The sequence below is a fragment of the Mirounga angustirostris genome, unplaced genomic scaffold (genome assembly GCF_029215605.1).
Source record: "Mirounga angustirostris isolate CCGP_5_RB_7025 unplaced genomic scaffold, mMirAng1.0.hap1 SCAF_7, whole genome shotgun sequence".
NCBI lineage: Eukaryota > Metazoa > Chordata > Mammalia > Carnivora > Phocidae > Mirounga > Mirounga angustirostris.
This window is the reverse complement of record NW_026991715.1, coordinates 141043489-141059621: the sequence shown is the minus strand read 5'-3', so window position 1 is coordinate 141059621 and position 16133 is coordinate 141043489. Positions and strand designations below refer to the sequence as shown.

At 38.2% G+C, this 16133-nt stretch overlaps 1 protein-coding gene across 3 annotated transcripts in view; it reads right to left on the bottom strand.

Moving 5' to 3' along the window:
- Positions 1-251: 251 nt before the first annotated feature.
- RETREG1 (reticulophagy regulator 1) overlaps positions 252-16133 on the bottom strand; it is a 128010-nt gene continuing 112128 nt past the window's right edge. For all 3 annotated transcript variants that reach the window (XM_045863241.3, XM_054504716.2, XM_045863251.3), the window contains 6 exons: positions 11484-11610; positions 8887-8971; positions 6539-6676; positions 5663-5727; positions 5294-5420; positions 252-2576 (listed from right to left, as the gene is read on the bottom strand). In XM_045863241.3, coding sequence (XP_045719197.2) covers positions 2083-2576; positions 5294-5420; positions 5663-5727; positions 6539-6676; positions 8887-8971; positions 11484-11610 — 1036 coding nt within the window. In that variant the 3' untranslated portion in view covers positions 252-2082. The remainder of the gene's footprint in view (positions 2577-5293; positions 5421-5662; positions 5728-6538; positions 6677-8886; positions 8972-11483; positions 11611-16133) is intronic.

The following is a 16133-nucleotide window of genomic DNA, read 5'->3' as shown; positions in this document are numbered from 1 at the left end:
AGAGAGCTGGTACGTCTCCTCCATATTGCTAGTAACACATTTTTCTACCCTAACAACCTCACCATCCCCAAACCATTTTTAATTTATAGTTTGTAATATTTGATCCTTGCTTTATTGTTCCTACCACCAACTCTTGAGTTTATCTTTTTGTAAGCTTGTCCAGTGACTTTTAACACATTCTTTAGTTACTTGGATCAACTTCTTATTTTCCCCTCAATGAAAAAATTGAAATGACCTGTAAACTTTTTGACTTCATGGCCAAGAACATTTTTTAAAAGCAGAAGCATACACATTAAAAAAAAAAAAAAAAGAATCCTGGTGACAACTATTTTATAAATATGTGACTGTATTTTTCTTTACGTCCAGAAACTTGTATTGAATGGAATTCAGGTATATTCCTCCCTAACCCACACAGTTCATAGATCTAACACCAGGTTTTTGTACCAAAATGGGCAAGAAAATGAAGGCACAGGCTCACTTTGTATCAATAAAGGACATCAAACACAGTCATGAGGCACTAATGACATATTAAGCATAGTCAACTCACAAAAAGCAAGTGTTCAAAGTCCTCGATAACTTTTCTCCCTTTAACATTTGGCAAAATCCAGTCTAGATATTTTAATACCTCAGAAAGAAAAAATAAATAAGAGATGCCAAGTTAAAACATCAGATTATCTATAGTCTTTTAGAAATATAAGGAAAGGAATAAAATGAAGGGAAGGGACCACAGATTCCCTATATTCTTGGATTATCCTTCCTTTCTGAGGGTCTCAGATGTCTGTACACATCTGTAGAAATGCCAGCTGTACCTGAAGATTGAAGGGATTGTTGGTAGTTGGCTGACATGGTCCCTCAACACTATTAAAAGTTTGTATCACAAAAACAAAATTGGCTTGATTTCTGCTAAACCCTTTGTTAAAAGCCTAAGTCAAATTTGGTTATTTGAAGGTGATCTAAAAAGTTTAAAATAAAGGAAAAATATATTCTGGCTTCCCAGTAGAAACAGATGACATATTTAGACTTCAGGAGCAAATAAATACACCTTAAAGCCAAGCAAATTTCTCCCGTTGGAGACGCTCTACAGACCACGAAAACAGTCACTGTTTTTCTACTGCTGATGACAGCATCACTCCTAGAACATACCAGGGACTAGTTTCCAAACCCTAAGAGACGTTTTCTATGACATAACATGAAAGATGAGGGTTTAACTTAGGTCTGAGCAGGCAGAATAGACCCGCACTTTACAACATCTCTATTACAAATATATGACAGCTGAACAACAAAACACAGCCCAGTCTCTGTTTACGTCAAAACCACTATCTATGTGATATATAATTACTTGCTTTCTATGGGTTAATATCACCCATTGCCAAGACCAGAGCTGGCAGTCCATGGAGCATGCCATTTACTACAGGTAAGCCTAAGTCTATAACTGCAGAAGTAACATGGAAATGTATCAGCCTATCCAGAGTAGTTAAATCTATTTTAAAAATTTTTCCTAGGAAATTAATTTTGATAATATTTCCCAAGTCCTTCAACTAAAGATACCTTGATAATTTTTGGTGTGTTTTTTTTTTTTACATCAGAATCTACCAAAATGTTTTAACTGTTTCCAAGTATCAGTAACAAAGGAGCTGATACTCCTTGTATTCACAACTAATTGTTACTATATCAGTGAGTTACAATAAACTGCTTTTGCATGCTTGAAAAATTAATTGTAAAGAAAAAAATAAGGAATACTTATAGGAGGATCCCCAAATTTGGTGTTTTTCCTTTAAAAACAACCTCTAATATTCATCTCTGACAACACAGTATGTATATATATGTATATAAAGTTCATTTCCATGCTTATTACATAAAAATAACTATAGGAAATATCAGTATCAGCTGATATATATCCAATTAGTTCACTGCAGAAGGGAAAATAAGAAAAAAAAATCTGAAGTAATCAGTAAAGCTCACAGTTCAAAAATTTTTTTCCTTTTCTTTTTTCTTTTTTCTTCTTCTTTTTTTTTTTTTTTTGCTTGTTTGAATTTTTTTGGTAGTTTCATCTGTGCTGTGTTGAACAAGTTGATTCCCAGACTAAGGGCCTCCAAGTAGATTTGAAAGGAAGCCCGAAGACTTCTTATTTTGCTGTGCTTCTGCTTCTTGGTCTTGTGAAAGTCCCAATTCACTCTCAATTTGATCAAGCTCTGACTGGTCAAGTAGTTCAAAGTCATCACCTTCCTCAGGGTCTGTGTCGTCGCCTGGGCTGGGGGCAGCCTGAGAAAGGGCTTGCTGCGCGCCCTCCAACTGCTCTTTGATGGCCGCTGTCACTGCGGCCGCGATGGCGTCCCCAGCCAGGTTGCGCATCAAGTGAAAGGTTTGGTCACTGCTCAAAGGAAGGGTGAGACCAGCTGCTGACTGCCTCTCTCCGCTCGCTCTGAGACCGCTGTCCAACTGCTCTTTTTTTCTCCTTTGCTCAGTGGGCAAGCCAAGGCTGAATTCATCTTCATCATTTGTTCCCGTGCCATTTTCTACCGATGGAAAATCGGAAAGGTCTCGAGAGAAAACTTCTTCGCTCGGTCGGTCAAGATCTGTGGAATGTATAATACAAGTTCATGCTTGAGCACCGCGATGAATTTGAAAGAAAAGAACTGTCTAAATGATAATCTGACTTCAATCCGAACCCTCCAGGCAAACTTGACATTCACCTAGCCTCCTGGTTCAGCTTAAATCAACTTAAGCACATACTGGACCCCTTTCAAATCTGGGACACTATCACTCTACAAATACACAAATACCTCATGTCCCTGCGACTTTAGTTTTCCTCTTAAGTACCAAACAGTATATGTAATGGCTTAATATTGAACCTAACGTTAGCTTGAGGTTTGACTTAACTTTTTTAAGTTTTTATTTAAATTCCAGCAAGTTAACATACAGTGTATTAATTTCAGGTATACAGTATAGTGATAACGCTTCCATACAACACCTGGTGCTCATCACAAGTGCTCTCCTTAATCCCCATCACCCATTCTGCCCATCCCCCACCCACCTCCCCTCTGGTAACCATAGGCTATTCGCTATTTTAAAGAGTCTGTTTTTTGGTTTGCCTCTCTCTTTTTTTCCCTTTGCTTATTTGTCTTGTTTCTTAAATTCCACATACAAATGAAATCATATGGTATTTCTCTTTCTCTGACTTATTTTGCTTGGCGTAATACTCTCTAGCTCCATCCACATCGTTGCAAATGGCAAGATTTCATTCTTTTTATGGCTGAGTAATATTCCATTGTATATGTGTACTAAAGTTTAAATGTTCATCATAAACAAAAGTTTCATCCTGCCCCAGGGAGGGTATTAACTTTAAGCCAATGTGGATATGCATGATCACAAGTTAAAAAAAATATTTCAATTGGAGGTTTTCACGGATTCTGGTATAACAAATGGTGGGTATTATCCTGCCTCAGCATTATTCATCCATAGAGATGTGTATCTCAGCATCTGTAACCTATGTTTGTTTAAGGCAATGAATTAAAAGAAAGTATTGCTCCTTCTATCCCATATTCAACTTAAGAGCTTATGGAGACATTTGGCTTTCCATAAGTATCGCTGAAAATGACCATGCCCTATTTACCAAACTTGTGTCCAGAATACATACAGGAACACTTTAGGATTTGGGACATTTGAAAGCAATGTCAGGTTAGTAGGCAGACAGTGATTTTATTGTTTTTCACTTTCCATAGAAAATTTTTCAGTACAACAGTTAACTCTTTACAACAAAGAGTTAAAGGGCGCCTGCGTGGCTCTGTCGGTTAAGCGACTGCCTTCGGCTCAGGTCATGATCCTGGAGTCCCGGGATCGAGTCCCGCGTCGGGCTCCCTGCTCGGCAGGGAGTCTGCTTCTCCCTCTGACCCTCCCCCCTCTCATGTACTCTCTCTCATTCTCGCTCTCAAATAAATAAATAAATCTTTAAAAAAAAAACCAAAAACAAAGAGTTAAAGCCTTCTTTGTGGGTTGGATTATTGCTGCCGCTTTTGTTGTGTAATGCTTAAGAACAAAGGGTTTGCTATCCTTATCTTGATAATGTTGGGCTTGTACAGCTTGAGTTTTTTGTTTTTTTTTTTGAAAGTAGACTCTTAAGTCCAATGTGGGGCTTGATCTCACAACCCCATGATCAAGAGTCACATGTTCTACCAGCTGAGCCACCAGGTTGCCCCATGAATATTCTAATACACTTTAAAGGTGAGGAAATTGAAGCCCACAGAAATTATGTCACCCGTTCAAGGTCACACAGGTAGCTAGCTAATGACAAAAGCAAGACTACACTTGGGTGTTCCAGTCTCCAAGCCTGTCTTTCAAACATTGCACAGCCTCCCTCCTTCCTCTAGGAAAAGAAAGTGTGTTCTTGCTTGTAAAAACACATATAAAGCAATTCATAATCTTACATTATAACCTCCTATTTTCAGTATATGGCTAAAATGACTTGAAATAATCCAATGAGGCTAGTAAATGTTAAGTTACTGCACAAGACTATTTTAAATTATATTTATCCTAATTATAAAAAAAATTTTTTTTTTAAACTAACTTTGAAGAAAAACGTGAGTGGAGTCAGCTTTAGACTTGGGGAACTGGTCCTTTGCACTTCAATCCTTTTTAATGAGGACTAGCCCTGGATGTATGGGATGAGTGTCTCTCTTCCACTCCTTCCATTGTTGCCAAAAGTAACAGATATTTGCCACCAGACATTTCAGAAATTGTTTTCACTGTCAATTATTTGTTTTCAAAATAAAGGCAGATTTGTATCTTGACTGTCTTAGATCTTTTTCTCATACTTTTAAAAAAGTAATAGCTTTTGAGATACGATTCATATACCATAAAATTTGCCCTTTTAAAGTGTACACTCGGTGGTTTTTTAATATACTCACAAAGCTTTACAACAACCACCAATACCTAATTTCATCATTACAAAAAACTCATACTAATTACCAATCACTCACCACCATTCCTCTTCCCTCAGCCCCTAGCAGCCACTAATCTACTTTCTGTCCAAATGGATTTGCCTCTTCTGGGCGTTTCATATAAATGGACTGATACAATAGGTGGACTTGTGTGTTTGACTTCTTTCACTCAGCATAATGTTCTCAAGGTTCATCCAAGTCATGGCATGTATCAGCACTTTGTTTTTATAGCCAAGTGGTATTCTGCTGTATGGATACGCCATATTTTGTGTATCGATTCAGCAGTTGACAGAGGTAAATATTTTTGCAGATACTCATAATATTAAAAAGAAGAATATGTAGAAATGTGAGCATACCATCAGAAGTGTCTGTCTGTGGAGTGTATCCTTCTGACAGGTTGAAGGTCCCATTGTCAGTCCAGGAGACCTCGGACACGTCCGTGTCAGACACAGACAACTCTTTGGCCGCAACCGTGAGGCTAATCTGTTAACATAGAGAGCAGGGGCACATTGGAAACTTCTGGCAGAAATCTTCTTGAAAACTCCATACGAACCCCCAAACTATCAGAATAATAAAAACCAGGTGAGTAATTCTCCTTTTGAAACTGTTCAATCATCTTAGAGAAATAGGAGGAGTCCATTAGGCAAATCATTCAGCTTCAGGGCATGTAAGTAAATTTACAGTCAAACCACACAGCAACAAATGCAAAACCAAACAAAAAATACCTTAGGACAAAGAGCTGAAAGGTCTAATTCACTGTCATCTTTGTGACTTTTTTCTTTATCTGCTTCTGTTGAGAAAAAATTTAGAGGCTTTCAGTGTCCTGGTCAGCTTAGACATAGTGTACTTTATCCATTCTACAGTGATATCCTGGCCCCACATTCCTCGTAGTCTCCAGTGCTTCCATTTAATTAAATGTGTGCACTCAACAAGCTTCACATATCTGCAAATGTTTGAGTTCCAAGGGTATGGTCCATATCAGTGATTCTAGTAGGGACTGGCCCAGCAGCAGCACCGCTAATGGGAACTTTTTAGAAATGCAAATTCTCAGGCCTTACCCTACACCAACTAAATCAGAAACTCTGGGGTGGGGCCCAGGACTCTATGCTTTAATAATCCCTCCAGGCGATTCTGATGCTTGCTATAGTTTGAGAACCTATAAGGTGATAGGCCAAGTTAAACAGTGAAAAAACGATCACTTTGGGTTTTCCTCTGTTTTCTTTGCCTCCCCTTGTTCTCTCCATCCCCTCTTATGCGGCTCCCACGCTCGCTCTTAGCCCTAGCGTGGTTTTTTATTTGCAATTGTCCACCCCAAAATAAGACAAATGAAACAAAGGAAATCATAAATAGCAAATATAGAATTATTAAATTCTTTTCTCCTTCCCCTGACAATTTGGATTAAAAAGTGAATTTCTTATGTGTTTGAGAAAAGCATAAAAGCCTAAATAAATAGGCAAAGGCTACATTACTTTGGGGGGATTAGCTTCGATATGTAATAAAAGGCTAAAAGCACTTTGAGACATATTCAAAGTGATTTCATAATAAACAGCCAGCTGACATCCCATTCCATGCATGGAATCTAAAACTCAAACTTTACCTACCAGATCTCTTACGTCTCTTCTGATTAATATATTCAACAATTCCAAAATCTAGCTTCAGCAGAACTGACTTGATTTTGCTGTATATTTTTTGTCCAATATCATTACACTTAAACAGGGGACACAAAAATGCACACAGCACTGAAACATAAAAAGGAAGAGTGCGTCAGTAAGATGACCTTCCTTTCAAAAGGCTACCTCTGAGTATCTCACAAAAACAGTTCAGTCAGTAAGACAAATACAAGTTTTTTTCTTAGAGAAGTGCCTCTGTGAAATAAGTTCATAATTTCTATTCTTCCTCCTGTAATGAAAACATTTTCCCCTATACAACACACGCACACACACACGCATGCATGCACACACTATGCTTACAGTCACTGTTTTCAAAGACTTGCTATTAAATCAACTTTCTCCCTTTTATTCTTTCACCCTCAACACTGACACAAAGATTACATGCTTTCTTGACAACAGTCCTGGATTAAAAGCTGCACTCTTATTTGTTGAATAAGCCATTTCGCTATAGGAAAGTTATTATCTATTAGCCTCTCATCAGTAATATTGGGATAATAATATTATCTCTTGGGGTTTTGTGAAGAATAAATGAAGTGAATGCAAACCATCTGAATAATGCCTGGCCTATATCAGACTATCCCCTGGCTCTCTTCTCCTTTAGTTCCTAAACAAGGCAATCGAGGGCTGATACTCTATATGAGTTCCATCTGAGAGAATGGATTTGCGCTTTGATCATCTGCCATGGATGTTACGCATTAGGAATACAAAAAGAAATGAAGCCTGACCTAGAGAATGTATTGTATTCCCTAGTGTTTACTTCTTTGTTTTTGTTAGAAAATGTGCCCATTTACCTTTTAAATAGGAGTTGCAACCTCAAATATCATTAGAAGCCAAGGAAGCATATGTACATTTTAAAAGCTGGTGTAAGAAAAATGGGGAAATAACCAGGGTTAGTTCAGTGGAGAGTGCCTGTCCCATCTCAAGGTGGCAGCACCAGACCATATTTTTCAGGAGAAGATGGCAATCTATACTTTTTTTTTTTTTTTACAGCATTTTGGAGTTATATTTGACATATAATAAATTGCACATATTTAAAGTATACAATTTGATAAGTTCTGACATATGCATACAACTAAGAAACCGTCACCACAATGAAGATAGTGAACATATCCATCACTCCCTAGATTTTTCCCATCTTCCTATTAATCCTTCTCTCTTGCCTTTCCCTGCCCCTACCCACCTCATCCTTAGGCAACCATTTCTGTGCTTTGCTATTAGCTAAAGATGAATTTGAATGATGTATAAATGGAATCACACAGTGTATGTTCTTTTTTACATGGCTTTTCCCATTCAATCTAATTATTTGGAGATTTATCCAGACTGTTGCGTACATCAATTTTTTTCATGCTGAGTAGTGATTGTATGGATATACCCCAGTTTGTTTACCGGTATATCTATGGATGGACAGACAGACTGTGTTCTGTTTTTGGTTACTACAAATAAAGTTGCTGTGAACATTTGCAGACAAGTCTTTGTGTAGATATATACTTTCATTTCCCTTGGGTAAATACCTAGCTGTGGAATAGCTGGGTCATATATAGTTTTTTTTTTATTTTATTTTTTAAAGATTTTATTTATTTATTTGAAAGAGAGAGAATGAGAGAGAGAGAGAGCACATGAGAGGGGGGAGGGTCAGAGGGAGAAGCAGACTCCCCGCCGAGGAGGGAGCCCGATGCGGGACTCGATCCCGGGACTCCAGGATCATGACCTGAGCGGAAGGCAGTTGCTTAACCAACTGAGCCACCCAGGCGCCCCGGTCATATATAGTTTTTAAGAAACTGCCAAACGGTTATCCAAAGTGTTTTTACCATTCTACCTACCCACCAACAGTATGTGAGAATTTCTAGTTGCTCTGTATCCTTGCCAATACTTGCTATGGTCAGTATTTTAAATTTTATTCATTCTGGTGGGGGTGTAATGGTATGACATTGTGGTTTTAATTATTTTTTGAGCCACAGAACATACACAAGGGCAAAGGGATTAGTGTGTTTGTGGGGGATGGGAAATATAGCTTACTTATGGTTTTACTGACATAATTTAAAATCAAATCAAATCACTTATAACCAACCCTGCCTTTTGGCAGCCGTTCCTCCAACTTTAAAATATAAACATGTCTCTAGGAAAAGGAGAAACTTTGTACAGCAGGAAATTAAAGGATAACCAATATGCTGTATAGTTAAGGACTCATCCCTCCTCTTCCAAACTATGGAAGGCCATGTTGACCATTAAATGATACCATATGCATCACATAAATTAGCCAAATGTTCTACCATACTTACACAGTAGATAGCTGAGTATAACTCCAGGAATGTAACTTCCCAAGACTGTAAAAAATGTGCACACACTGCAGACCAGGAGACAAAACTAGAGATAACAGAAACAAGATGTGACATTATATATAACTCCAAGACATTTTCGGGCACAGGATACACAGACAATTATTTATCTATATGTGATCTATCACGTTATGGCAAATGTTTTTCAGTGTTCTTTTGTATTTGGGTCTGCCTGATGACTGCTGTGTTCAGCCAGCCTTAGTCCACTCTAACACTTAGTAATAATCATTGTGAGGTTCCAGAAGCTAATTTCTGGCACGGAGAACATCTCCCATTAATCATGCCTGTGGCTATATTACTGTCAGATGCAAGAGAACTGAAGACTAGTATGTCCCCAGAAACTTCTTTTCCTCAGTATCAGTCACTGAAAATAATGCAGCCTGGTCAATAAACCTGCAAGTTCAAACTACTTCTATAAACACATCAAAATTCATAAACACAGCAAAGCAGAAATTAGAGGCATTTATATAAATAGAATGGCAATTTGCACAGCTGATAAACTGCTGGGATGAATCCATTGGCCATTACCATCCTCCTTCCTAATCATAGCCATCCCTCAAATTGACCTCACTTCTAGGTCACTTAGGAACCAAATGGGAATGAAATGAAATTCCTACAGTGAAATGTGCTTATTTTCCTTCTGTCAGTTATGACCAAAAAAATCTTGGTTGTTTCAAGAAATTTAAACATCATGACAAAAAAATCTCCCATAAAGCCTTCACTTGTTTTCCACATCCTAGTCTTAAAAATAAACTATTTTTCTTCTTTTGATTTATCTTTAAATTATATATTAAATTGGCAAGCAAAGAAAACTCATTAAGGGAATTTCAAAAAGACATATGAGGAAAGAATACATAACTCTGATCAGTAACTGATTAACACTGTCAGATGAACTTTGATTTTCCATTCTTTGGCACAGGGTTAATAAGTTAACTAGTCAAAAGGAGAACAGATGAACTTACAGAACAAACTTAAGAGCTGTTCTGAAACAGCAGAGGCCCTTAAAGAATATGCAATTCGAATAGCAAAATGGAAGAGGAAAGACCATAAGCGCTGAAAGAGTAAGTGTAGGAAAGCATTACCGTGTCCGGAATTCAGTTTCACAAAGAGATTTCATATTATCCACTAAATCTGTAACATCATCTTAAGCCAGTTTACTTGGACTACATTAATGCAGTCCAATGCAGAAGTTTTAAGTTCAGAATCTTCTAAAAATGTGTTTAATCATTTCAGTAAAATAGGCATCAAAAATGCAACTCTCCCTCTCCACCATATGGGTATCTATGCTAAGAATTACCTTCGGGGATTAAAAAAAAATCCACACATATACAACGTTGCCACTTTAATATGCTCAAAATGTGTCCAAGCACAGTTCTATTATCAATACTACTGGAGTTAAGCGATGGCCTGTACATGGTGCAACCAGAGGGATTTTCAGGGTCGACATTCCTAGGCCCTTCCAACTACAGGTGGAGGTTCAAGGAACTTGAACACAACACTGGTGATGGCTCCACCCTTAAACCCACATTCTCACAATCACAGCGGAAGCCACCTCTACACATCCAAGTACTCCAAGGCTGTGCACTGTGCAATCCCTTTCAGACCACTTGCGACCCTTCTCCTCAGGGGTTTTCATCTTAATTGGAAAAATACACATTCCATTTATATAGAGACTATGAGTGTCTGCCAAAGGTTTTCTTTACTAGATAGATGATACAGGAATCTCTACTTTTTAGACCGACTCTATTATCTCCAAAAGCACTGTATGTTCATTTCATCTCCCTTTGACTTCGGAACCAGCCTAAGTAATAGAAACAAATTCTTTTTTTATTGAATTGTAATTGACATACAAGGTTATGAGTTTTCGGTGTACAACACAGCGAGTCAACATTTACATACATTACGGATAATGACAAGTCTAGTTACTATCTGTCACCTACATACTTAACATGATATTATTGACGACATTCCTTATGCTGTACTTTACATCCCTGTGACTTACTTATTTTTTAAATTGACGTGTAGTTGACCTATAATGTTATATTAGTTTCGGGTGTACAACATAGTGGTGACTTTCATAACTGGAAGTTTGTACTTCTTAATCCCTTTCCCCTGTTTTGCCCACTGCCCTGCCACTCTTCTCTCTGGAAACCACCAGTCTGTTCTATGCATGTATGTGTCTGTTTTTAAACTGAGATTCTTCATAAGGTATTTTTTTTCTCCTTGGTCTGGCTGATAGCAAGACCAGTCACCATTTTTGTTAATGAGTTAGATAAACGTGTATAAAACAGAGAACCCATCCAATCTTGAAATATAAGTTTGAGGATTTTCTAGTGCTAACACCCTCACATTTCTGAACCTCACTAATACCAGCTTTTATGGCATTTGCTCCTAGTATATTGCTCCGAGTTGCAATATATATATATATTATATCCAGGACTGGAGAACCCTTATAAGCTGATAAAAGAGGTTAGTTCATTTGTTTCCAATTTATTGCACGTTCTAAAGCACGCACGGTAATTCTATGCTGGAAAACTTGCCTTGCCAGGGCTCTGCTGTTTAAAAAGAGACATTTCTTGAAGAAATATGCTGAAATTCATCCATGATTCTGCAATACAGTGGCTGAACCTGGATCTTTCATCTGGTTTGGAATTGATAACTTCCCAGCTAAAGAGAGAAAAAGAAAACAAAAAATTTTAGCTGCACTTTTGATGATTCCTTCAACATTCTCTGCTTTAGCAAATATTTATTGAGCACCTGCTCTTGGCCACACTCTCTGGAAAAGCCCTGTGAATTCAGAGGTGAACAAGCCCGATACCTGCCTAATGAAGCTCGTGCCAAGAGAAGAGATACAGGCTAAGCAATTTGCTGCACAACTATCCCATTACAATTAAAGAAAGAGGGTGAAGTATAGGGTGGGGCCTTTGAGACGTCTCTGAAGAAGTTACTTTTATGCCAAAATCTGGATTAGCAGTCTATCACGAGGGCTTGGAAGAGTTCCAAATAGAACAGTGTACAACATAGGCAGAGGGCCTGGAGCCAGAAGGAGCTACCAGCACTATTCTACAGAGCCCCACGTATGGCTCCAGCAGAGGCAAAGTCAGCCAGAGGAGTAATGCTGCAGGAAGCTTGGAAGGTGGGACAGGACCTAATCATACCGGGTCTGGAGGGACTTTTTAGAAACGTTTAAAACCTTAAGGATAGGGAAGCCACAGTGTTTTTAGAGAAACCTTGGCATTGATCTTCTAATCATCGTCATCATCGTCAATGACAATGCCTTCTCAATATATATTATAGTCCGTCAACTCAATAGAAACTGTTAAACTCAACAGGATATCAAAATACCTTGTATTTTTCTACTATACCTTCCCCCACGTGTTGAATGTGATGCATTTGTTATGCATGTGCCCTGTGTCCCTGACCTCATTTTCCCACAGGAACCTCAATAAGCTAAAACCAGTAACCATCTCTCCAGGAAGAAGACATGCAAACACAGGGCATTCCCCTAAAATCACAATGACATCGAGTTCAAATCCCACTCTTGCAATACTAACTCATCACAGCAATATACCAGTTCAAACAAGCTCTATCAAGGGCCCCCAAATTCTTTCATTTAATAGATAATTTTTAGTGCCTACCACGTGGAAGGCACTGCCATAGAGCTAAGGATATGGCAATAAATGGATGTTTCTAGTAGAAGACAAAGATTATTAGTGAACTATCATCCGAGCTACAACTGCAAGGGAATCAGAGTAAGATGATCTCTGGATTCAAATCCAGTAGTCCTAACACAAATCAAAGCTACTTTGGCCCTTTGGTGCTCAGCTCCCCAGAGACTGTGTATATGTGGATTCTATTTTTTTTAAGGATTTAAATATAACTTAAAATAATATTTAAAAAGGAAATTTAATCAAATTTTAATTGATTTGAGGGAGCATGTGGTGGGGGGTGTAGGGAAGGGCAAACAGAGAGGGAGAGAGAGAATCCCAAGCAGACTCCATAAGCCTGGAGCCCGTCATGGGGCTTGACACGGGGCTAGATCCCATGACCCTGAGATCATGACCTGAGCCATAACAAAGTCGGATGCTTAACCAGCTGCCACCTAGGTGGCCCTATTTCTTTTTTTTTTTTTTTAAGATTTTTTAATTTTTATTTATTTGAGAGAGAGAATGAGAGACAGAGAGCATGAGAGGGAGGAGGGTCAGAGGGAGAAGCAGACTCCCTGCTGAGCAGGGAGCCCAATGCGGGACTCGATCCCGGGACTCCAGGATCATGACCTGAGCCGAAGGCAGTCGCTTAACCAACTGAGCCACCCAGGCGCCCCAACCCCTATTTCTTTTTAATATACCTTGAACACTAAGACAATTTGTAGATTAGATAATATTTCCTTTTTAAATATAATTTTAAGTTATATTTAAATGAATGCAATAGCATTAAAAAAGAAAAAAAAAGCAATTTCACTTTCCTTTCCCTTTATTCTGAGTCAAATAATGCTCTACCAGAGAGTCACTGAGTTACCAGTTCTCCAGGTTTATGCTTTCTACGAGGTAGACACTTGCCAAATGATTTCCTGACTATCATAAGAAATGAACTTTTGGGGACGTTTAGCAGTCGGGGAGTAGTTTATGTATCCATTAACTCTACCCCTCTCTTGAATCACGGAGCAAGCCTGTTTCCATTGGTGACCAAATTGAGCACTAGCTTTGCATACCTTATGAACGATTCCAGACCTATTAAAGGAAACACTAAGTGCATGGCTAGGAAGCCACCTTCTGTAACAAAATCTTGCCAATAGGTCTGCTTAATGGGAAAATATTCTGTACAGGAGGGCAAAAACTACAAGTGGCAAAGGAAGTAGTAAGATTATTAAACTGTGATCTCCTTTTTTCTTTAAAGGTTTTATTTATTTATTTGAAAGAGAGAGAGAAAGAGCGCACAAGTTGGGGGGGAGAGACGGGGAGAGGGAGAAGCAGACTCCCTACTGAGCAGGGAGCCCCACATGGGGCTCCATCCCAGGATCCCAGGACCATGTCCTGAGCCGAAGGCAGATGCTTCACCGACTGAGCCACCCAGGCGCCCTGTGGCCTCCTTTCTGAGAATAACTTATTGCAAACTGGCTAGGATAGGCTAGGCCACTGTTCCATTTACTGGGGCCATACAGCTGACAGCAATACAGATTTTAATTCCTGCTCTCTGTGCATATTGAGTAGTATTTAAGGATTTGGTTGAACTGTCTGGCAAATACAATTCTAGCAAAAATCAATGAAAAATGTATTATGGAATGGTTTATCATTCTTTTAATGATTCAAATGGAATGAATGAACATTTCATATTTTGAAACAAATTTAAGAGTATTTTCATCAGGATAATGAACAGATAAAGTGAGTTGTGTTCAGGCAGTGAAAGATGATATAGCAATGGAAATGAATGAACTCCATGTTTGTATGTAAACCTCAGAATCAGAATATTGAGAAAAAAAATCACAGAATACATACACTATGATTTCATTTATATAAAGCTCCAAGTCATGCTAAGCCAACAGATTATTTAAGCAAAGAAATGATTTAAAAACAAAACAAAACAAAACACCCAAGATTCAGGAAAAGGGTTACCTAAGGCAGGGATGGTGTGGGGGTATGTAGGGAGTACGGCCAGCAAGGCATGTTACAGCAAGGCTTCTTGAGTACTGGTCATGTTTTATTTCTTAACTTAGATGATGGATACATGCAAATTGACTTATTAGTGTTCTTAAAGCTACACACACACACACACACACACACACGGCCTTTATTTAAAAATTTACTGAGGGGTGCTTGGGTGGCTCAGTCAGTTAAGCATCTGCCTTCGGCTCAGGTCATGATCCTGGGGTCCTGGGATCGAGGCCTGTGTGGGACTCCCTGCTCAGTGGGGAACCTACTTCTCCCTCTTCTTCTGCCCCTCCCCCTGTTCATGCTCTCTCTCTCTCTTGAATAAATTAAATCTTTTTAAAAAAATTAAATTAAAAAAATTTCTTGATACTTAAACATATAATCATGCTTTTTATTTAATAACAGTTTTACATGAGTATATCTCACTTCACATTCTATATATAAATGTTACTTAAGTTTTTGCCTCAGTTTATTTATTTGTGAAGCAAACAGTATTTCTGCTAGCTAGAGCCATGAAACATAGTTTCTGAGTAAGCTGTACCTTATAGATGCTGAAACCTTGTTCTAATACTACCTTTAGGATTCCTATCTCAGAAGTGACACAACATTTGTATACATATTTACTATTCTAGTAAGTAAATACCCTAAAATCAGAAAGGAGCCTACTCTAATACTAAATTATCTACAATTACCTAACTTATCTCTACAGAGATAATGTCATGGTGAAGTCTTCATACAGTTTAAGGTGCTTAATACATATCACAATGAATTAACTAAAAATCTCGTTTCACATTTAAGGATCTTACCTATTTTCATAGTGGGATTCAAGTGGATATGAAGAAATCTCAGCATCCATCCATCCTTATTCATTTATGCAATAAAAAGTTACCCAGTTCCCCCTTTGTGTCTCACATTATACTCAGTGTGTTTCCTAGTGTTATTTCCAACCAGCACAAACTGAATGCCTGTAGCACTGTCCCTGTGTCTATAGACACCACCGCTTGGTGGGAAGGAGAAATGAGAATATTCAATTGGTGAGTATTTTCCATGGCCATACAAGGACACTCTTATTTATATTAAATTCCTCCCCTTTGGAAAAGGCCCTTATGTGACAGTATCGTAGGACAATAAATTCCATGGTTACTTATATTAACACAATAACCTTAAATCAATCTAATTGATATTTGAATTATTGTTACAGTCACAAACAGAAATGAGGAATCCATTGTGTAAAACATGAAAATATCATCTAACCAGATGGGTTTTGGAAAGAATAGTAAATGTTTAAAAACATAGTAAATGAGAAAAAAATGTATAGATTGTGCTGAATAAAATTTAAAGGAAATATGTACAGCTAAAAAAAAATTCAAATCAAAAGCAAAGAAGAGATCCCACTCTACACCTCAAATGAAACATGAATCTGGGGCACCTGGGTGGCTTAGTCAGTTAAGCATCGGACTCTTGGTTTCAGCTCAGGTCATGATCTCAGGGTCCTGAGTTCAAGCCCTGCGACAAACCCTGCACTCAGCGTGAGTCCACTTG